The 23,244-nt window shown below is 44.9% G+C and overlaps 1 protein-coding gene across 1 annotated transcript in view; it reads left to right on the forward strand.

Annotated features, from left to right (window-relative positions):
• LOC310872880 (rap guanine nucleotide exchange factor 1-like) overlaps positions 1 to 15,134 on the forward strand; it is a 25,677-nt gene extending 10,543 nt beyond the window's left edge. Inside the window, exons 9-23 of the mRNA XM_083785058.1 lie at positions 174 to 329; positions 948 to 1,120; positions 1,867 to 1,907; positions 3,257 to 3,383; positions 3,520 to 3,595; positions 4,460 to 4,544; positions 6,283 to 6,375; positions 6,572 to 6,760; positions 9,413 to 9,497; positions 10,082 to 10,176; positions 10,729 to 10,807; positions 11,868 to 11,969; positions 13,067 to 13,164; positions 13,341 to 13,481; positions 14,820 to 15,134. Of these exons, the coding sequence (XP_083641184.1) occupies positions 174 to 329; positions 948 to 1,120; positions 1,867 to 1,907; positions 3,257 to 3,383; positions 3,520 to 3,595; positions 4,460 to 4,544; positions 6,283 to 6,375; positions 6,572 to 6,760; positions 9,413 to 9,497; positions 10,082 to 10,176; positions 10,729 to 10,807; positions 11,868 to 11,969; positions 13,067 to 13,164; positions 13,341 to 13,481; positions 14,820 to 14,955 (1,676 nt within the window). The 3' untranslated portion in view covers positions 14,956 to 15,134. The remainder of the gene's footprint in view (positions 1 to 173; positions 330 to 947; positions 1,121 to 1,866; positions 1,908 to 3,256; positions 3,384 to 3,519; positions 3,596 to 4,459; positions 4,545 to 6,282; positions 6,376 to 6,571; positions 6,761 to 9,412; positions 9,498 to 10,081; positions 10,177 to 10,728; positions 10,808 to 11,867; positions 11,970 to 13,066; positions 13,165 to 13,340; positions 13,482 to 14,819) is intronic.
• The last annotated feature ends 8,110 nt before the right edge of the window (positions 15,135 to 23,244 follow it).

Below are 23,244 nucleotides of genomic sequence, written 5' to 3' on the forward strand. Positions count from 1 at the left end.
TACGTCATGACAGACGCGTAACTAGAGGTCAGTGGGCCCCGACGCAGGCTGATCAACGAGTGCCCCCGACAGCCGGAGCTCTCTGGTGGAGCCGTTGCCCCCGCGACCCGACTACGGATAAGCGGCTGAAGATGGATGGATTCATTGACACATTAACACACTCTTTGTTGTAGGCATTGTCAACTCTCAGACCACACCCCCTGATGGAGATGACCCCGCCCCTCTGCACCGAAGCCCCTCCCACCAAGCCTTTGATGAGCGTCTCCACGTCTCCTCCCCCCCCTCTCCCAGCGCGAGCCCCCCTCCCCTCCCTGAGAAGAAACATCACAGTGAGTATGCACGCACGCACACACGCACACACACACACACACACACACACACACACACACACACACGTGCGCACACACACAAATACACACACACACACACACACACACACACACACACACACACACAAGAACAACACGAGGTGATACATCAAATGCATATAATTAGTCATCTGGGATCATCAGTAAACCAAGCACCTATCATCATAGTCTTAACCCATTCTGGGCGGTAACCCCCTTTGGTGTTTTAAGCATTATGTTATACTTTAGCTATTGAAAAATAGCAGATCTACAAGCTCATTACGTCTATGAGCTTGTATATCTACTATTTTAGAAAAATCGTGAAAATGTGCCTCAAATCTTTGAATATTCTATAACGTTTTTAACTCAAATCTTTGCTTCTGGGGGGTTCCTGGAACAACATATTTTCAGATGGGGGTCGGTGGCCAATTACATATAATTTGTGGGGGTCCTTGACATGAAATATTGAGAACCACTGATATAGAAATCGACGTCAGGCCTAAATGGGTTAACAGTAGAATATCCAAAGAAAATCAATAATCTGTACGTGTGCGTGCGTGTGTGCGTGTGTGTGTGCGTGTGTGCGTGCGTGCACTCCAGTCCATGAGTACCTCCAGTTCATGTCGACATCCAGCAGCAGTGCGTCAGACATGTTCTTCTACCAGCGCTGTTCCCAGAGCAGCCACAAGGGGGCGTACCCCCCCACGGTCTACCAGCTGACCCACCACGACCTTCCCCCTGTGCCCTGCCTGCCCCCCAAGAGGAGACCACTGGTACGCACACGCACACACGCACACAGACACGCATGCACGCACGCATGCACAGACACACAGACACGCAGACACGCATGCACACACAGACACGCATGCACACGCAGGCACGCACACAAGCTGAAAATGAAGGCGTGGCCCGAACAACCATACCATAATGTTAGGCCCCGAGACCGACCCGATAGCCTGAGAAAAAGAGAAACAGAAATAGAAGGCCAGTAGGTAGTGCCCCAAGTTATTGCCTATTGGGTCTAAGTTGTTAAACTAAAGTTACATCGATAGATTCCAAGTGTTCCGAGGAGGCACCCATCCAAACAGAAACGTCCTGTCTGCTTACCCATTCAGACCTGAGGACGATTCTACAAAATGTCTTCTAAATCATGACAGTTTTCTGAAACACCCCTGATGTTTCTATATCAGCGGTTCTCAAACTATTTCATGTCAAGGACCCCCAAAATTATATGTAATCGGCCGCCGACACCCATCTGAACATGTGTTGTTCCTGGGACCTCCCCAGAAGCAAAGATTTGAGTTGAAAACGTGGAAGAATATATATTCAAAGATTTACGCCACATTTTCGTGATTTTTGAAAAATAGCAGACCTACAAGATCGTAGCTATAGTCACCAAAAGCCGTATATATGTATACATATACACACATAGGCCTACATACATATAAAACTGAATTAGGAAGAGCACTTGACATACAGGTGTGTTTTTAAAAGCTGATGATGATGATGTCTTCATCAGGTTTCCAGGGCAGAAGATGGAGTGTACATTACCAAAGAAAGGTACTGTAACATGCACGCACACACGCACGCACACACGCACACACACACACACACACACACACACACACACACACACACACACACACACACACACACACACACACACACACACACACACACACGCGTGAGATAAAGCATGTCTATGGTCCAGAAATTGATGCCATGTGTATCCAATAAATAATTGTGTTCAAATCAGGGCTGGCACACTGGAGACGGTTGAGGAGGAGAGAGGATGTACAGTTTGTGAGATATTAAAGTTGTAGTGAAATGAAAAATATGTTTTTCCACACTTTTAGACCACATCCGTGGTCATCATATCACCATACCTAAATTTTCATTTTTTGTGTAATTGTTTATACTAGCCCTTACCCGTTGTGAGATATTTACCCCCCCCCCCATTGTGGCCGTGGGGGGTACTGCGCCCGGTGCGTTTTTAATTCACTAATAAATTCATTAATAATCATTAATGTGTCAAATCGAAGAAAGGGCTTCGTTATGCCCTCCATATTCATATGGTCAATGCCTGTGTGAAAAGTGTGGGAGCGATTGGTGCAGGCAATGAGGAGCTACGGCGGTGTTTCTGACACACACACACAGACAGACATTGTTAGAATTATAGTATGATGATTAAAAGTCCATAAAAATAGAATTTTAATTACTTCCTGAAAACGTACTGCGTGATGACGTGTCGAGGCCCACATCGATAAAAGCCAATAAAAATGAAGCTCACCCGTTTGATTCCCAGTATCTGCACGTCCGTCCAACACTGTCCAACACAGCTGCTACTGATTACAGAAATCCTCCGTTTTTATTCCCATTCAGGATAACGATAAGTGTATTACGCGGTTTCAACTTAATCATCACGCTAAAATATGTATCTGAAAACATTATAGGGTAGAAATAAGCCAAATAGCAGTAAACTGGGTCAGCTGGCCGACTATCTGACTTGTAAACAAACACTTCATGCTCCTGCGTGTAGCATAGCTACCGTCCCTAGCTACCATCCCATCGCCTGAAGGGATGCGACTGTCTGATTGGTTCAGAAACTTCAGAGCCAGCGTTTCAAGCTGAAACTTCAAAATAAAATGCCCACCGTTTCCGTTTCACTACACCTTTAAGGAAGTTGTTTTGTCTTGGCCATTCAACTCATTCATACTTACAACAGAGCTTGATCGCGATCTTTTTTCGATGAATTATGCAGCACTTAATCCAAATGATGAATTTGTGTTGTTGAATGACTCAGAGACACTCTCATGTACATTAATGTAAAATGTACATTATCCTAATAAGATTGCGAGAAAACACAAAACACAAAGCGGTTGCACCCTATAACCATGAGCATCCTGCAGTTCCCACCCTGACCAGCGGGGCAGCGAGGAGCACAAGGATGAAGATGATGATGAAGAAGATGAAGATGGGGGGGTGTTACTGATGGACCAGCAGGACGTCCTGGACAGACTGACCCTGAAGACAGAGGTCAGAGGTCACCGTCATGGCTCGTGTGTGTGTGTGTGTGTGTGTGTGTGTGCACCTTAACACATCTTGTGCCCAATTTCTTTTCTTTTTTTAACACAAAGTGTTAAATGACCCATGACCTCTGTCTGACCTATAGGAGGAGGAGGGGCCGGATGTGAAAGCAGGATCTCCTGACGTGCTATTGGTCCACGCCACTGAGATTGACAGCAACGGTAAAAAACGATTCCAATAAACGTTATATTCTTTTTATGTACAGTGGTTCCCTATGGAGACACAAAGGAGGCTCTTTGTGTCTCCATAGGGAACCACTGCTGCTCGTCAAACTCAGGGGGGCAGTCAGCCAGATATTTCGTGAAGCCTCATTTGAAATCGGTAGTTCATATAATGGCCTGTTGGACTGCTGGACTGGACCCAAAAAGCCCCATAGCTCCATAGAGGCCCATGTATTTTGGCCCAACTTCACCTAGACTGCATTACCTTAATAAACATGGTCATGAATACTTTCTTCTTCCAGTCACTAGTTTAAAGTCTCATTTCTAATGTCATAATATTCTTTTTGGAAAATTATGGTCCCATTAATTAAAAAAATGACCATAAAGTCGCGTATGTTCTGAGGGGCGTGGCTACCGTTACAGTCTATGATCGGGATTCCCCTCCCACTCAAGAGTCTTCTCCTCCCACTCGAGTCAAAATAAAAACCAACGGAGAAAAAGGGGGGAAGTCCCGCCTCGTTGTCTGGGCAGCCAATGACCAGCTGGTACAAAACGGAGCCAGCCAATGGCCAGCTGGTACCAAACGTATCTAGAAAGATGGCGACTTACATCAGGAATTAGCATATCATTACAGGCTTCATTTTACGTTCATGTTAGACCCGGGGAACGCTTTGTCCATATTTTTTACAGTCTATGGTCAAACTATTGGCTTAGGAATGTGACAAAAAATATCCATGAGTTCAAGTCTCAGTGGGGAGTAATCGGTGGAAATAATGTCATTTTGTGTGTGCGTGCAAATGTGCGTGCGTTCGTGTGCGTGTGTGTGGTGTGTGTGCACGTGCGTGTGTGTGTGTATGTGCGCAGATCAAAGGCTGTACTGTGAAGCATTCCTCTCCACCTACAGAAGTTTCATCAGCCCCTATGATGTCATCAGCAAACTACAGCACAGATATCCTTCACACGCACGCACGCACGCACACACACACACAAACACACACACACACATACACACACACACACACACACACAGTTTCACAATTTACGATAGATAGATATAGTTTTTATTAAAGTGTCCTACATCATACGATGCCCAGCCCGCACAGGTTTACAAGACACTCACAAAATTGTACATACATAGTGATACATATACACAAAATACATAGACTAGTTTCTCATGGATACATCGTTCTCCAACGTAACTGCCATGACTTCTCTATGAATCTTCCAAAAACAAAAACTCTTCCTAAAACATAAAACATTCAGACATTAAAAAACGAATCTGGATTCTTATCCTGATTCCTTTCAAATAAAGAGTTTCTTAAATCATGGAATAGTTGGACAGTGGAAAACAAAATGAAACTCATCCTCTACAACTCCCAGGTCACAGAGAACACAGTCACTGCTCCTCAGGAATGCCAGTATATCTGCCCACCTCAACTTGCCAAGTTGCCAGAGGTAAAGCACCAGAACATAAGGTTCAGTCATGTAGTCCTCTTTGAATTGAATATAATTCCTTAATTTAGCTTTTTTCACAATGTCCACCCTCCATTGCTGCTGATGTAACATTGACAGTTTATATTTGACTGTATTAATGTTACAATGAAGGTTATTTAAAAATATATATGTTTAAATCAGAAAGTGCGAAAATTGAGGAGACGTCTCTTATCCACGGATGATTACATATTTTATTCCAATTAAATATAGTTTTCGTAATCCTCTCTTCTGGCAGTTGGATAAGGCGATTCCATAATCTGATCATTTCACATCTCTCCCTTGTCCGGCAGCTTTCCCATGAATGTCCACACACAGGTTAAAATGCAAATATGTACACGTTAACACCCTGAGCGCACAGGACAGAGTTCTCCGCCCTATCAATTAGTAACGCCCAGCGCTCAAGACGAAGATTGATCAAAAGGACGGACATTATTGATATCAAAACCGATCGCATCGCTCCACAGGCTGGGAGCGTCTGTTGCTCCACAGGCTGGGAGCGTCTGTTGCTCCACAGGCTGGGAGCTTCTGTTGCTCCACAAGGCTGGGAGCTTCTGTTGCTCCACAGGCTGGGAGCTTCTGTTGCTCCACAAGGCTGGGAGCTTCTGTTGCTCCACAGGCTGGGAGCGTCTGTTGCTCCACAGGCTGGGAGCTTCTGTTGCTCCACAAGGCTGGGAGCTTCTGTTGCTCCACAGGCTGGGAGCTTCTGTTGCTCCACAGGCTGGGAGCTTCTGTTGCTCCACAAGGCTGGGAGCTTCTGTTGCTCCACAGGCTGGGAGCTTCTGTTGCTCCACAAGGCTGGGAGCTTCTGTTGCTCAACAAGGCTGGGAGCTTCTGTTGCTCCACAGGCTGGGAGCTTCTGTTGCTCCACAGGCTGGGAGCTTCTGTTGCTCCACAGGCTGGGAGCTTCTGTTGCTCAACAAGGCTGGGAGCTTCTGTTGCTCCACAGGCTGGGAGCTTCTGTTGCTCCACAGGCTGGGAGCTTCTGTTGCTCCACAAGGCTGGGAGCTTCTGTTGCTCCACAAGGCTGGGAGCTTCTGTTGCTCCACAGGCTGGGAGCTTCTGTTGCTCCACAGGCTGGGAGCTTCTGTTGCTCCACAAGGCTGGGAGCTTCTGTTGCTCCACAAGGCTGGGAGCTTCTGTTGCGCAACACTCTGTTATTTTCCGGTGGGACGTCATACCTTAACTAACATCACGTACAGACACTTGTGTAAGGGGATCGAACCTGTGAACCGGAGAGCCAGTAAGAACACATTCCTGGTGCTGGTCAGAGTGGTGGACGAAATCTGGTAAGAACGCACACACACACACACGCACACACACACACACACACACACACACACACACACACACACACACACACACACACGCACACACACACACACACACACACACACACACACACACACACACACAGCTTTTGTATCTGTCTCTAATGTTTATGCGTGTGCGTGTGTCTACACGTGCCGGGGTGGGCGTGTCCAGTGCCGTGGAACTGGACTGTGATTTGCAGGTTCTGCTGATGGAACTGGTGTTCAGGCTCGTGATTGGAGGAGAGCTGGCCTTGGCCTGCCTCCTGCGCGCCAACTTCCTGTCAAAGATGGTGCAGAGACGGAAGCTGATTGGCTCTCCTCTGTCCCTCCGCCCACTCTCGGCAATGGGTGTGGCCGCAAGGTAGGCTCCGCCCTTCAACCTTAGCCAATCAGCACAACACAATTAACAATTTAGGAATTTTGCAGATGCTCTATTTATTTTTTATCAATCTTTATCCCACGATTTTGAAACCCATTTTTTCTCCCAGTGTCAATTATCGAATTTAATCCTGGGCGCTACACTTCCTCTGCCAACCTTGGGAGAGCAACGGACTGACCTCATGCTTCCTTCTATGCATGAGGAGTCCAAGCTGCTTCTTTTCAGCTGACAGGGGGAGTTTCCCCGGCCGGACGTAGCGCGTGGAAGGAACACGTTATTCCAACCAGTTCCTTTCCCCTCCATCAGGCGCCCCGGCTGGCCAGGGGGAGGCAGTTTAGAGACCAGGATTACTGCATGTTTTTGTGAGGGTACCTACCCTAGGGGACACGGGGAGAACATGTGAGGATACCTACCCTAGGGGGACACGGGGAGAACATGTGAGGGTGCCTACCCTAGGGGACACGGGGAGAACATGTGAGGGTACCTACCCTAGGGGACACGGAGAGAACATGTGAGGGTACCTACCCTAGGGGACACGGGGAGAACATGTGAGGTTACCTACCCTAGGGGGACACGGGGAGAACATGTGAGGTATACCTACCCTAGGGGACACGGGGAGAACATGTGAGGATACCTACCCTAGGGGGACACGGGGAGAACATGTGAGGGTGCCTACCCTAGGGGACACGGGGAGAACATGTGAGGGTACCTACCCTAGGGGACACGGAGAGAACATGTGAGGGTACCTACCCTAGGGGACACGGGGAGAACATGTGAGGTTACCTACCCTAGGGGGACACGGGGAGAACATGTGAGGTTACCTACCCTAGGGGGACACGGGGAGAACATGTGAGGGTACCTACCCTAGGGGGCACGGGGAGAACATGTGAGGTTACCTACCCTAGGGGGACACGGGGAGAACATGTGAGGTTACCTACCCTAGGGGGACACGGAGAGAACATGTGAGGGTACCTACCCTAGGGGGACACGGGGAGAACATGTGAGGGTACCTACCCTAGGGGACACGGGGAGAACATGTGAGGTTACCTACCCTAGGGGGACACGGGGAGAACATGTGAGGTTACCTACCCTAGGGGGACACGGGGAGAACATGTGAGGTTACCTACCCTAGGGGGACACGGGGAGAACATGTGAGGTTACCTACCCTAGGGGGACACGGGGAGAACATGTGAGGTTACCTACCCTAGGGGGACACGGGGAGAACATGTGAGGTTACCTACCCTAGGGGGACACGGGGAGAACATGTGAGGTTACCTACCCCAGGGGACACGGGGAGAACATGTGAGGGTACCTACCCTAGGGGGACACGGGGAGAACATGCAAACTCCACACATACAGAAAGGCCCTTTCGCCAACCCCGCCTTCGGGTATGGGCACTGGTGACACGGAGGAGAGAACACGCCCCCAGCGTTGCCAGTTGCTGAGTGGTGCAACTCCCTTCTCCCCCTGCCTCTCTCTCTCTCTCTCTCTCTAATTAGCAGGCAACAGTGCAACACTATCTCTCTCTCTCTCTCTGTTTCTGGCAGAATAGCGTCACTTTTGCCCCTATTGGTACTCTAAACATCGGGACATAGTCACATAGGGACATTGCTGTTCCTTGGAGTGGTTGCACCACTCAAAAACCTATGTCAGTGGTGCTCAAACTATTTAATGTCAAGGACCCCTAGAATGTATTTGACTGCCGACCCCCATCTGAAAATATGTTGTTCCAGGGACCCCCCCCCCCCCCCAGATGCAAAGATTTGAGTTAAAAACGTTTGCTCTGAAAGAATATATATTCAAAGATTTGCGCCACATTTTCACGATTTTTCAAAAATGGCAGACCTACAAGTTCGTAGCGCGGTGCTCGGTGCCGCGCTATGAGCTTGTAGATCTGATATTTTTCAACAGCTAAAGCATGTAGTTCCCGCACCATTTTGTGCGGGAACAGGGTTTCCGCACAAAATGGGTTAACTCATTGACCCTCGACATTGCCATCTGGATTTTAGGAGTTTATATTGTGGTGTGTGTCTCCCCCATAGACTGTAAAAAATATGGACAAAGCGTTCCCCGGGTCTAACATGAACGTAAAATGAAGCCTGTAATGATATGCTAATTCCTGATGTAAGTCGCCATCTTTCTAGATCCGTTTGGTACCAGCTGGCCATTGGCTGGCTCCGTTTTGTACCAGCTGGTCATTGGCTGCCCAGACAACGAGGCGGGACTTCCCCCCTTTTTCTCCGTTGGTTTTTATTTTGACTCGAGTGGGAGGAGAAGACTCTTGAGTGGGAGGGGAATCCCGATCATAGACTGTAACGGTAGCCACGCCCCTCAGAACATACGCGACTTTATGGTCATTTTTTTAATTAATGGGACCATAATTTTCCAAAAAGAATATTATGACATTAGAAATGAGACTTTAAACTAGTGACTGGAAGAAGAAAGTATTCATGACCATGTTTATTAAGGTAATACAGTCTAGGTGAAGTTGGGCCAAAATACATGGGCCTCTATGGAGCTATGGGGCTTTTTGGGTCCAGTCCAGCAGTCCAACAGGCCATTATATGAACTACCGATTTCAAATGAGGCTTCACGAAATATCTGGCTGACTGCCCCCCTGGTCTCCCCCTACAGGCCAGGGACCCTCAGTGATTTTAGCAGTAAGGACGTGGCAGAACAGCTCACACTGTTGGACTCTGAGCTCTTCTATAAGATAGAGGTATGAACTCTGACCTCTCATGGACTTCCTGACTCGAAACACATTAACATTTTGCACAGTTTCACACACACACACACACACACACACACACACACACACACACACACACACACACACACACACACACACACACACGCACATGTGCACACTGTCTGTCTGTCTGTCTGTCTGTCTGTCTGTCTGTCTGTCTGTCTGTCTGTCTGTCTGTCTGTCTGTCTGTCTGTCTGTCTGTCTGTCTGTCTGTCTGTCTGTCTGTCTGTCTGTCTCCCTGCCTGCATGCCTGTCTCTCTGTCTCTCTGCCTGTCTGTCTGTCTGTTTCTCTGCCTGTCTAGCTTCCAGAGGTGTCGCTGTGGTCTAAAGAGCAGAATGAAGAGAAGTTTCCCAACCTGTCTGTCTCTCTGCCTGTCTGTCTCTCTGCCTGTCTGTCTGTCTCTCTGCTTGTCTGTCACTCTGCCTGTCTAGCTTCCAGAGGTGTTGCTGTGGTCTAAGGAACAGAATGAAGAGAAGTTTCCCAACCTGTCTGTCTCTCTGCCTGTCTGTCTGTCTCTCTGCCTGTCTGTCTGTCTGTCTCTCTGCCTGTCTAGCTTCCAGAGGTGTTGCTATGGTCTAAGGAACAGAATGAAGAGAAGTGTCCCAACCTGACCGAGTTCACTCAGCACTTCAACAGCGTCTCCTTCTGGTAATCTCGTGCTATGAGCTCAATAGATCTGCTATTTTTCAACAGCTAAAGCATAAAATAATGCTTAAATTCATCCTACCTGCTGCCTAAATTGTCTTATTACCTTTGGAGCATAACGCCAAAGTATTTGCAGCTTTGATCCATGAAGATCTGACGGAAAATAGTCCCATGGTTTGTTGTTGAAGAGAAAAACATGCCGCCATTACGATGCGAGACGAACACAGCCTCCACAGCATGTTGTAGTCCAAACAAACAGCTCGTTCACTTGCATTGAACTCATTTTCCCAGAAGCCCTAGCAGCCCAGAGCATGGCTTGACTTCTGGGTTTCGTCATCATAACGCGACGGCCTCGTCACGAATCCGCTCTTTCTTTTTAAATATAAAAAAAACGTCGAATTAAACACATTAAAGAAATAGCGGGTTTAGCGTATTACGCAGCACCGACACATGGATGAAATAGCGGGGAACGCGGTTTACGCAGTACCACTGTTAATGACATAACAACTGAACTGTATGTGTGCGTGTGTGTGTGTGTGTGTGCGCGCGTGTCAGGGTTCGTTCGGTGGTCATTCTTCAGGACAGACAGACGGACAGAGAGAAACTGCTGCTGAAGTTCATCAAAGTTATGAAGGTAAAATTTGACCTTTGACCTCGTGCCGCTGAACCTGGATCAGTGAGGACAGTGGCGTGCACGTTCTGTGCCTCTGCGTGCGTGCGTGCGTGCGGCCAGTGGAACCAGGGGTCCTTGAGGGAGTTCCAGGGGGTCCCCAGCTAAATGATAGTTAGGAACCAAATGGACCCATATGGGTCTGTAACTCAGAGTGTGTACAAATAGAACCAAATGGACCCGCTCTCAGAGTTAAATTAACATTGATTTTACAATATAAATTGGGGTCCCAGAGATAGAAATGTCATTAAATGGGGGTCCGTAGACTAAAATGCATGTCAAACTGGGGGTCCTTGAAATTAAACGGGTTGAGAATCACTGCTAGAGCCGTAAAAATCTTCTCTTATGGGGGTCTCTGGCATATCTTTTCAAATGGGGGTCCGCGGGGCTAATTAGTGTCAATTTGGGGGTCCTTCATATGAAAAGGTTTGGAAACCACTGCTCTAGTCTATAGCTATTGATTTCTAAACAATTTTTTTCAGCGTAAAATGCTGCAGTTCTCCTGAACGCTGCCTCGTTTCAACAGACTACTAACAGGGCAGGGGCCCAAGCCCCCTTTGGTGTGTGTGTGTGTGTGTGTGTGTGTGTGTGTGTGTGTGTGTGTGTGTGTGTGTGTGTGTGTGTGTGTGTGTGTGTGTGTGTGTGTGTGTGTGTGTGTGTGTGTGTGTGTGTGTGTGTGTGTGTGTGTGTGTGTGTGTGTGTGTGTGTGTGTGTGGAGGCAAAAAGGCTGGCAAAATATGGTGGTGTCTCTGCTATAATTGGCAGCCGTCAGGTCATATATGGCGGAGACGCTGTTACTTATACCCATAGAGTACTGAGTGCCTGTTGTATCATGAAAACACATGCCATGACTTTGCAGATGTATCTTTAATGCACCGGCTATAATATTTGTGTCCTTATGGATTATGCATATCCTTTGTGTGGACATAAACTACGTGTGTGTGTGTGTGTGTGTGTGTGTGTGTGTGTGTGTGTGTGTGTGTGTGTGTGTGTGTGGCGTGTGTGCGTGTGTGTGTGTGTGCAGCACCTTAGGAAGCTGAATAACTTCAACTCCTACCTGTGTGTTCTCTCTGCGTTGGACAGCGCTCCACTCAGCAGACTGGACTGGCAACGAAGCACTGCAGAGGTCATACACACACACACACACACACACTCTAAACCCCCTGTGTCCCCACAGCGTGAATTCCGTTTGTGTCCGAGCATAGGCATGGTAACGCCCCGCCTGCCTGTGATTGGCCTACTGTCCTCCGAGCTCCGTCCGAGGTGGATACATGCTGGATGCCTGGAATCGTCTGATGCGAGGTTACTCCGTGGTGGGAAATAATACTAGTAGTATGGTATGATACAAGAGAACGCTAACTTTACGTTTTATTTTTGTAGAAGAGGCAAACTAATATTGTTTATGCCGTTTGCTTTGAAGGAATAATTGATTGAACATGCACGCCATAATATGATTTGGGTGTGTTCTAAAATAAAGTGTTTACATTATTGTACCGTACTATAAAAAGGTATATTTTCCCTTCATCTTTATCCTTTTTAGTGTAATAGTATTAGTTTACTATAATTAGATTAATACACGATAATCAACACGTAACACTTTATTTACCCAAATCAAATCATAGTACAACATACATATTCAATCAAAGCAAACGGCAGCCGCATAAACAATAAGATTGCCTCTTCTACACAAATAAAACTTACAAGTTAGTTACAAGGCTGCATTCTGTCGCACGTGCCAAGCTGTCATTCTCTCGTTGTATTATTTATTTCTCAATCTCACCACGGAGTAACCTCGCGTCTTGGAGGGAAGTCAAGACGGGCAGTGTCAGTAGACCAATCACAGGCAGGCGGGGCGTTACCATGCCTATGCTCGGACACAAACGCGTCCCCACAGAGATACTCTTAACCCCGGGCGAAATGTCATGGTTGACATACAGTACATAGGCATAAACCAACTACTTGCCGGGAAATATATATTTTATATACACAGATTTACTATTACATTAAATACATAAATACATAAATAGTATTGACGTCCCATTTCCTGGTTTAGTGCGAGGCTAGAGTCAAACAACACTCTTCTTAATCAACTGCAGTTGTCTCATCGATGTGTGTGTGTGTGTGTGTGTGTGTGTGTGTGTGTGTGTGTGTGTGTGTGTGTGTGTGTGTGTGTGTGTGTGCACGCTCTTGTGTGTGTGTGCGTGTGTGTGCATGTGTGTCCAGGCCTTGGAGGAGTACAGCAGTTTGATTGACAGCTCATCATCGTTCAGAAACTACAGAACAGCTTTGGCGGAAGTGGAACCTCCATGTATTCCCTATCTGTACGTATGACCTTTGACCTTACGACCTCCATGTATTCCCTATCTGTATGTATGACCTTTGACCTCCATGCATGACCTTATGACCTCCATGCATTCCCTATCTGTATGTATGACTTTATGACCTGCATGCATTCCATATCTGTACGTATGACCTTTGACCTTGTCTGTCTGTCCAGGGGTCTGATCCTGCAGGACCTGACCTTTGTCCACTTGGGGAACCCTGACCAGGTGATGACATCACAGGGGTCAAAGGTGAACTTCTCCAAGCGCTGGCAGCAGTTCAACATCCTGGACACCGTGAGGAGTTTTCAACAAACGTTCGTTTAGCTTTTTTTCCCCTCTCTCGTTCTGAATTGGACCGGTACCGTAGCACCAGTGGTGGAGAAAAGAAATTCTGGTTTTTTGGTGTTTTAAGCATTATGTTATACTTAAGCTATTGAAAAATAGCAGATCTACAAGCTCGTAGCGCGGCACCGAGTGCCGCGCTACAACCTTGTAGGTCTGCTATTTTGTTTAAATCGTGAAAATGTTGCGCAAATCTTTGAATATATATTCTTTCAGAGCGAATGTTTTTAACTGAAATATCTGCTTCATATTTTCAGATGGGTGTCGGCGGCCAATTACATATAATTTTGGGGCTCCTTGACATGAAATAGTTTGAGAACCACTGATATAGAAACATGGGGTTTTCAGAAAACATTTGTAGAATCGGTCGAAATTAAAGTAAACGTATCAATATTGCAATGTCCAGAGTAAAAGTACTCATTACGCAGATATGTCCCATTTCAAGTTTTTTTTTTAAACTTTTGAAAATAGCAGATCTACAAGCTCACAATGTGTCACAATGTGACACATTGTGAGCTTGTAGATCGGCTATTTTCAAATGGCCGAATTGTATCTAGGCCTTATATGGCTGAAGTGGGTAATGCATGTTTTTTTTTTATATATATATAATAATAATCAAAAGTAATGTAGACTAGTGGAGTAAAATTACAATATTTGCCTCTGTGATGTAGTGGAGTAGAAGTAAAAGTACTGAAAATTGGAAATACCTCAAGATTGTAACCCATTTAGACCCGAGGACGATTCTACAAATGTCTTCTAAATCCAGACAGTTTTCTGCAAAACCCCAGTCAGTGGTTCTCAAAACACATGTTTCTATGTCAGTGGTTCTCAAAACACATGTTTCTATGTCAGTGGTTCTCAAAAAATTTCATAGCAAGGACCCCCAATATATAGTATGAAATATGCCTCCGACCCCTGTCTGAAAATATGTTATTCCAGGGACCCCCCCTGGGACCCCCCCAGAAGCAAAGATATGAGTTAAAAATGTTCTCTGAAAGAATATACATTCAAAGAATGTACTTGAACCTTGAAAAGGGGTTCCCGTCCTGAATGGGTGAAGTACAATAAATGTACTTCCCCACAATGGAAACAAAGGACTTGGTATCCGTGTTATCCTTAGTTTTATCCTTAATGTGTTGCTGTTTACATCGTTTGACTAATGTAGTATTCAGTCCATCGAGTCAATACACTTTACACAACAAAAACATGTTTTAAAAAGTCTGTCTGTCTGTCTGTCTGTCTGTCTGTCTGTCTGTCTGCCTGCCTGCCTGCCTGCCTGCCTGCCTGCCTGCCTGCCTGTCTGCCTGCAGCCGTTACTCGTTATGTCGTAACGAGGACATCGTGTCGTTCTTCAACGGCTTCAGCGACCACCTGGCCGAAGAGGCGTTGTGGGAACTATCTCTTAGGATCCGCCCACGGAACACCCCGCGAGCCAATCAGAGGTGACGTGGAAGGAGTCGACACCGGCAGCCCTCCAGTCCTGGCACTACAAATGATCTGGCCGTGACGAATCAAAATACTCACTGTGAAAGGTTGCCTCAAAGGGACACACCCCGCCCTGATTGACAGCCCATACATCCACACAGAAAAGTCGTATTTGATTGCATTAAACAATGTTAAACTCACTTTGCCTCTCACTTTATGCTGTGTGTGTGTGTGTGTGTGTGTGTGTGTGTGTGTGTGTGTGTGTGTGTGTGTGTGTGTGTGTGTGTGTGTGTGTGTGTGTGTGTGTGTGTGTGTGTGTGTGTGTGTGTGTGTGTGTGTGTGTGTGTGTGTGTGTGTGTGACAAATGGATCATTTCAGTGTGTGAGCGATTCGGTTCACGCCCACGGCAATGATCCGATTCACTGAATCGGTTCACGGTTCAGTGATTTTTGTCTAATTTTTTAGAAAATCCGACAGGTACCTCTCTAGACTCATTTTCTTACGCTGAATCCGAATATATCAATGACGAGACTGTCTGACCTCGGGAAAGTGGTGAAAAAGGGCGCCAAAGTGTAACCCTAAGCTTCTAAACCACACGACCTTGTGTGGAGAACCACATATCAGATTGTTCGTCCTGACAAGCTATATAACATACTAAAAGATGGGCTCCTAATATCCAATGGTTTTTCACTTAGAAGCCTTAAAGAGGTTAGACAAATAACGAAACATTTTTTTTCAACAGGACCAATGGAAAGTGGTGAAAAAGGGCACCAAAGTTGAGGGTTTTTTTTGCGAATCCTATTTTTTTTTTGTTGCTAATCCTAAATTTGAGAACCACACATCCGTGCGCAGGGAGACACATATCAGCGCGTTCGTCTTATCGATAGCTATGCGTTGATGCAAGGCACTTCCATTTTTGACCTTTGTGGGAGGAGCTATCGCGCATCAAAGTGTAACGCTAAGCTTCTAAACCACACGACCTTGTGTGGAGAACCACAAATTTCGTCCTGACAAGCTATATAACATACTAAAAGATGGGCTCCTAATATCCAATGGTTTTAAAGAGGTTAGACAAATAACGAAACATTTCTTTTTAAACAGGACCAATTCCATTGAATCCAGCGTGAAAAAGTGAGTCAGAATAAGTGTTGTTTGAAACAAAAGGACGTTGGGTAAGTGCCACCTTTAACTACGGTGATTTTTGTCTAAAATTTTTTTAATCCGACAGGTACCTCTCTAGACTCATTTGCTTACACTGAATCCGAATATATCAATGACGAGACTGTCTGACCTCGGGAAAGTGGTGAAAAAGGGGCAGGGGAAGATGTGACTGAAGCCCACCACACACCGGCTGCGTCCCCCGCGCGGCGGACACAGCCGCCTCCATTATTTTCAATGAACCTATCGCACACCGGCTGCGTCCGACGCGCCGGTCACGCCTCGCCTGCCGCGCCGATGCACCGCTGTTCTATTTTCCAGGCGTTACCGCGCGGCCTCCACCCGGCTATCCGTGGGCGTGGCAATGGAATAGGCTTACCATACGTCCTCTTTTGCCCAGACAAGTCCTCTTTTGGGGGGCTGTCCGGGCAGTCCGGGGGGGTTTTATAAATTCCTTCAAATGTCCGGGGTTTTACACGTATCGCCTGTATAGGCGCGTTCGGAAATTGCGCACTGAGCACACTGTGCAATGCAAACTAATAGGCGAGTGTATGGGAAGCCGTTTAGGCCATAAATGCATAGTCAACTCGCACATACATGCATACTTCACTTGCACATACATACATTTAGGTACTTCACTTGCACATACATACATACTTCATTCGCACATACATACATACTTCATTCGCACATACATACATACTTCACTTGCACATACATACATACTTCATTCGCACATGTATACATACTTCACTTGTACATGCATACATACTTCATTCGCACATACATACATACTGCATTCGCACATATATAAATACTTCACTTGCACATACATACATACTTCACTTGCACATACATACATACTTCATTCACACATATATAAATACTTCATTCGCACATATATACATACTTCATTCGCACATATATAAATACTTCACTTCAAATACTTGTGTGCGTGCGTGCGTGCGTGTGCGTGTGTGTGTGTGAGAGAGAGTATGTGTGTGTGTGTGTGTGTGTGTGTGCGTGCGTGTGTGAGAGAGAGTATGAAGGTATATGCACAAAAGTATGTATATAACAGAAAGGCAATTACTGGAACAGGAAGCTTGCAAGATCAGTGTTTCCTGCAGGAAAAAGTTTTGTCATGGTGCTGTCAATTGTCAATTAATTTGATTAATTAATTAATTAATAAGATTAATAAATTAAGATGAATTCATATTATTGCTCTTGTATTGCTATTGGAGACACTGGGGGGGACACTGGGGGACACTGGGCAGGCACTGGGGAGGCACTCAGGGAGGCACTGGGGAGACACTGGGGAGGCACTCAGGGGGACACTGGGGAGGCACTCGGGAGGCACTGGGCAGACACTGGGGAGGCACTGGGGAGACATTGGGTAGGCACTGGGGAGACACTGGGGAGGCACTCAGGGGGACACTGGGCAGGCACTGAGGGGGACACTGGGGAGGTACTGGGGAGCCACTGGGCAGACACTGGGGAGGCACTGGGCAGACACTGCAGGGCAGACACTGGGGTGGCACTTGGGGAGGCACTGGGGAGGTACTGGACATTTCATATCACACACACACCATGATTCACTAGCCCCCTTTTTTTTCTTTTTTTCGCAGCTTGGCATGTCGCAATTTATTTCAAGCATGGCACAGCGCCATGCCAACAACATTGTGCAGGAAACCCTGAAGATGGTCACATAATTCGCCAGGACACCATTTTTGCCATAACAAATGAATTTCAAATGAAAAGCTAATGGAAATGCAACAGTCAGGAACAGGCCTGTAATTGCTGGGTGCTGAACTGGAGGTAGTGCAAAAATGAAGACTGTCCACTTGATTTTTGTTTTGATTTGTTTGCAAATCAATGTCTTAAATGGCAATAGAGACTTTGTTATAATTTTTTTCCAAAGTTTATTGAGATGCATCGAGTGCACTACAGAGAATGATACAGCTAGCCGTAAATAAATAAAATAATAAATAATAATAAATACAAAAAAATGCATTAACTTTCAATAAGCCATTTATTAATTGTACAGATGCCTTGCATTTAAATTCAAAGAGGGGATGTTTATGGTTAAGTGTTTAACCTGTAAAAATAAGAATAATAAGTGTTTAACCTGTAAACCTTAAGGAAATGGCAACCTGTTAATTAATACTATGGTTTATTATTATTATTATGTGCAAAGGTACATTTTACCCCTAAAGTGATGCCTGCATGTAACCTGTTAATTAATACTATGGTTTATTAATAATAATAATAGTAATTATTATTATTGTTATATACACGTGGTACCTTTTTACCCCTAATGTGATGCTTCGAATCAGCTGCGCTATCATGTGACAAAAGCATTGAGCCTTACCGACAGAAAAAAATACCTTGCGAAGATCTTGCGAGCTTCCTGTTCCAGGAATTGCCTTCCTGTTATATACATACTTTTGTGCATATACCTACATACTCTCTCACACACACACACACACACACACACATACACGCACGCACGCACACAAGTATTTGAAGTGAAGTATTTATATATGTGCGAATGATGTATATATGTGCGAATGAAGTATTTATATATGTGTGAATGCAGTATGTATGTATGTACAAGTGAAGTATGTATGTATGTGCGAATGAAGTATGTATGTATGTGCAAGTGAAGTGTGTATGCATGTGCGAATGAAGTATGTATGTATGTGCAAGTGAAGTATGTATGTAGGCCTATGTGCGAATGAAGTATGTATGTATGTGCAAGTGAAGTATGTATGTATGTGCGAATGAAGTATGTATGTATGTGCAAGTGAAGTACCTAAATGTATGTATGTGCAAGTGAAGTATGCATGTATGTGTATGTGAGATATGCACATGTATGTGCAAGTGAAGTACCAATATATATGCATGTGCAAGAGAAGTATACATGTATGTGCGAGTTGACTATGCATTTATGGCCTAAACGGCTTCCCATACGAGTGCGCTCCGGTGCGGTATTTCCGAACGCGCCCATCGCTACGCTCACAGACCATTCAGACCAATGTGTATTACAATGCACGTTCAATGGTTCGTAGTGGAAAAACACTGTGAGAGGTGGACTTTCAGCCCGAACCCCGGAGTGTGTATTATTCATAACTCTGCATGCACTGCGCGCTGACAGCAATGGTCCAGACCGCAGAGCAGATAAAGGCTGGCTGGCTGCTCGGCAGATAGACTGTTGTTCTCTCCGTGAGGAAAGCTTGAAATGCCAAAGAACTATCTCATCATCATTGACATGCAGAAAAAGTAGGCTACTGTTTTCTTAGCTTTGTGACTGACCAATGAGAAGCAGATTGTATTGTCTGCAAAGGAACTATGTGTCTGTCACAAATACAAGTTCTGTCCTGCAAGCCCATGCCATCAACACAGACAAGGCAGCTGTGCGCGAGGCGAGTCCTGCAAATTAAATTGACCCAATATTATTTTGTACAACCTAGCAAAGCATAAGATAATGGTTTGGAGAATAGGCTGGTCTCTCTTTTTACAAGAGATAAGCCATTGCATAGGCCTACAGGCAGGTTCTTAAACCTTTTAATTTAAAGGACCCCCATAACTCTGAGAGTAAAACCAAATGGACCCATAAGAGTCCCATTTGATTCCATTTGTACAGTATCAGAGTTAAAAGTTATAAAAGGGTCCATTTGGTTCCATTTGTACTAGTACACTCTCAGAGTTACAGACCTGTAAGGGTCCATTTGGGTCCATGTGTTACACTCTCAGAGTTACAGACCTATAATGGGTCCATTTGGAACCCCCTCAAGGAACCATGAGGGTCCCTGGATCACACCTTTGAGAGCCACTGCTTTAAATAAATACATAACTAATATAGAGCATATTTGATCAAATTTAGGAGCCAAATTTTGACAAATTAATTTAATTCAAACAGAACCGCGCACGCACGACAGAAGGGGGTGTAGCAGTGGGTGGAGTTTAGTCAGGAAGCAGAGCAGAGTACTGACTCTAGACCACAACAACATTATGCTATAGTTTATACTATAGTTTAGTCAGGAAGCAGAGCAGAGGACTGACTCTAGACCACAACAACATTATGCGACGGTAAAAGAAGGACCTCAACATTAAACGTGAACCATCAGAGACTTCAGAGTGGACCGAAGGAGGAGATTAACTATTTGGGCTTTTCAGCTGCAGCGGAGAAGGACCAGATCTACCAGGCAGCCATGCTGAAGCAGCCCGTGATAAAGCTACACAGAATAGGTATGTGCATGTTTTCAACTCACTGTATAGCCTACACTATTACACTTTGATTTAATCTGCAACAGAAAGCACATGTACACAAAATGTCGTCGCTACGGTGGAGAAACGGAGTAATGCTTCTAACGAATACGAGACTGCTCGCCCCTTTACCAAACTAGCACTGTAGATTAGATAATAAAGCAATTCAATTTAAATTCAAAGGAGCTTCATTGTCATGAGAAAACATAACATTACATTGTTGCCAAAGCAAGTGTCACAATACAATAAAAACAGTTGGAAATGGGTGAAGTTCAAGAGGGTACAGCATTTTGTAAACAGATCGAGCTATATAGCCTATGTCACTTTGCATCATTATGAATGAATGTTTTATTTCGGTACTTACATTTTTTACATTTTAAAGACAGATTGTAAAGTCAAGTTTAGCACCGAAAAGGTTAGCCCTGAAACATGACTGCCATGATGATTATCATGACAGTCATGAAGTAATTGCACCCTGTTTTTGGCGCTCGCTACATTTACAACGTTTCCGTATATATAAACATTCGGAATTCAAATATAAAGTAGGCACAATTTGTCCCACGGGTGTTAGTTAGTTGCAGCACCAGCGATTAGAATTGCTGCATCCCGCGTTGTTTAATAAAAAGCATTTTTGTCCGAGCGCCCCGGCTACTTTTTTCAAACGGGGTTCGTTTGGGAAATTCACAGTTGCACACCGGGAGCGCACTCGCCTATTAGTCTGTATTGGCAGGGCGGTCAGCGTACCTATATCGAACACACCGAGTGCCACCCTCCTCCCGACCGATAGGGGCGCGTAGTTGAAAGCCAATGGCAAAATAACAGCTCGGATAAAAATGCTTTTTATTAAACAACGCGGGATGCAGAAATTCTAATTGCTGGAGCTGCAACTAACTAACACCCGTGGGACAAATTGTGAGTACTTTATATTTGAATTCTGAATGTTTATATGGAAACGTTGTAAATGTAGGGAGCGCCAAAAACAGGGTGCAGTTACTTCATGACTCTCGAATTAATACGAGAGTCATGAACCATGGCTACGAAAATGTACCCTTTTTAAAAGTAACATTTGTTACTGACAAAACAAAAACAAAGTAAGAAGACAAAAGCGAGAAAAACAAAAACGGAAAAACAAAAACAAAGGAAAAACGGCAGAAGCAGAGAAGAGAACAAAACATTTTTTTTCTTCTTTTAGTTGTTGTACAGGATGTGACAGGGTTATTTAAGAAAATATGCCGAGAACAATCAGAGCTCCGTCCAAACGGGGAATTGAAGTGATAACGATGAACAATAATAAAGTTGTAAAGTTCAATTATAATAGGAATTACATTGATCTTATAGTGTTTTATATTTATTAAGTACCTTGATTTTGAACAACTTTTTTTAATCTGATGAGTGACGTACATAGTTTTAACTCTTTATCTAGACTATTCCAAAGGTCTACCCCTATTTTAGATTTTGCTTTTGTGTTGGTCCTTGCCCCTTTTTGTCCCCCTGAGGTTGTACTGGGTCTCCCTGGTTTTGAACAGGTCCTGTATGGAAGTTGGTAGTAGTATTTTATTTATTTTGAACATGAATATTGCAGTGTTGAGGTTGACTATGTCGTCTAGTTTTAGTGTGTTTTTTGAGATGAAGAGTGGATGTGTATTCTGTTTTATTAATGATTCTTATGGCCTTTTTTTGTAGCATATAAATTGGTTGTATTATTGTTTTGTATGTGTTCCCCCATACCTCCACACAGTAGGTTATATACATTTGTTACATTACATGTTATGTTACACAGGGTAGGCTATGAAGCTGTTCTGAAACAAATGGCAACATTCTTTTTGCAGTCACTTTGGGACAATTAGCAGCATTTTCTTCTCTATTTAAATGTGGAAAGCCTGGTGAGGCGAGGTTGCCATTTAAATAGTATACACAATGAAAGGTAGCAGCTCTGTTTCCATGTGCAGTAGGTCTACTTGGTACAGATAGTAGTCCTTAGGGTGGTTGTATTCAATTAGCTAACTTTCTTTTGTCGAAACAGTTCACACATCTTGGGGTTGTTAAGACAGGAGAGTAAGCTAAAAGATCACTATCATTGTCTGCACAACAGACACCCCCTTTTTTTGCAGTTTGCAGTTTAAGTGTTGCAGTTTGGAAGCACTCGTTTTTGTTAACGGTTCGCGCTGCTGCCTACTGCAAATTAGAAACAGGCGGTACGCAGGGCCGTTCAGTGACATACGACGAGTGCTTTCAAACTCCAGCACTTAGAAAAAGAATCACCTGCACAGAATTTCTTGACAGAAAGTAGCTCACAACATGTCTATGGTGGATTTTTATGAAAAACAAGCTCGGCAGATTGAAAGAGGATAATTCAAGCTTGGGCTACAGCTGCAATGTTGGTGAGTTTAACGTTGTTTAAGACAAACGGATCGCAAACCAAATTGGATGAGTGGGGAGTCAATGGAGGGTATTGCAACTCTAGATTCATCCCATTATAAAAAAATCTAGTGTTGCAAATTGCGGCTAATCCCGGGTAAATTCAACGGGTGCTCGGACAAATAAAAGAACAGACTGGAAAAGGAAGAATAAGTCTGCATACCGTTTTGAAAGCTCCCCACATTTTTATTTACCAAGGCGGGTTAAAACACAACGTTTTGTCCTCTGTGGTCTTCGTCAGGTATATTGGATGCATATAGTACAGGTATAGAGGTATAATTGGGCAGATACAAATCAGTGACAAGCACTCACACCTGTGGACAGTCCTTATTTGGACTTGAACTCGCGGCTGTGACACTCAGGACAGAGAATGCAGCCATAAGACACAAGTTCTAGTGAGCAGAAATAATGGAGTATAAGCAGACGTGGCAACCTGACTGTAGAAAGTAACAGTACAGTAAAGAACTT

Source organism: Protomyctophum parallelum (genome assembly GCF_964188405.1).
Source record: "Protomyctophum parallelum genome assembly, chromosome: 15".
NCBI classification, from domain to species: domain Eukaryota; kingdom Metazoa; phylum Chordata; class Actinopteri; order Myctophiformes; family Myctophidae; genus Protomyctophum; species Protomyctophum parallelum.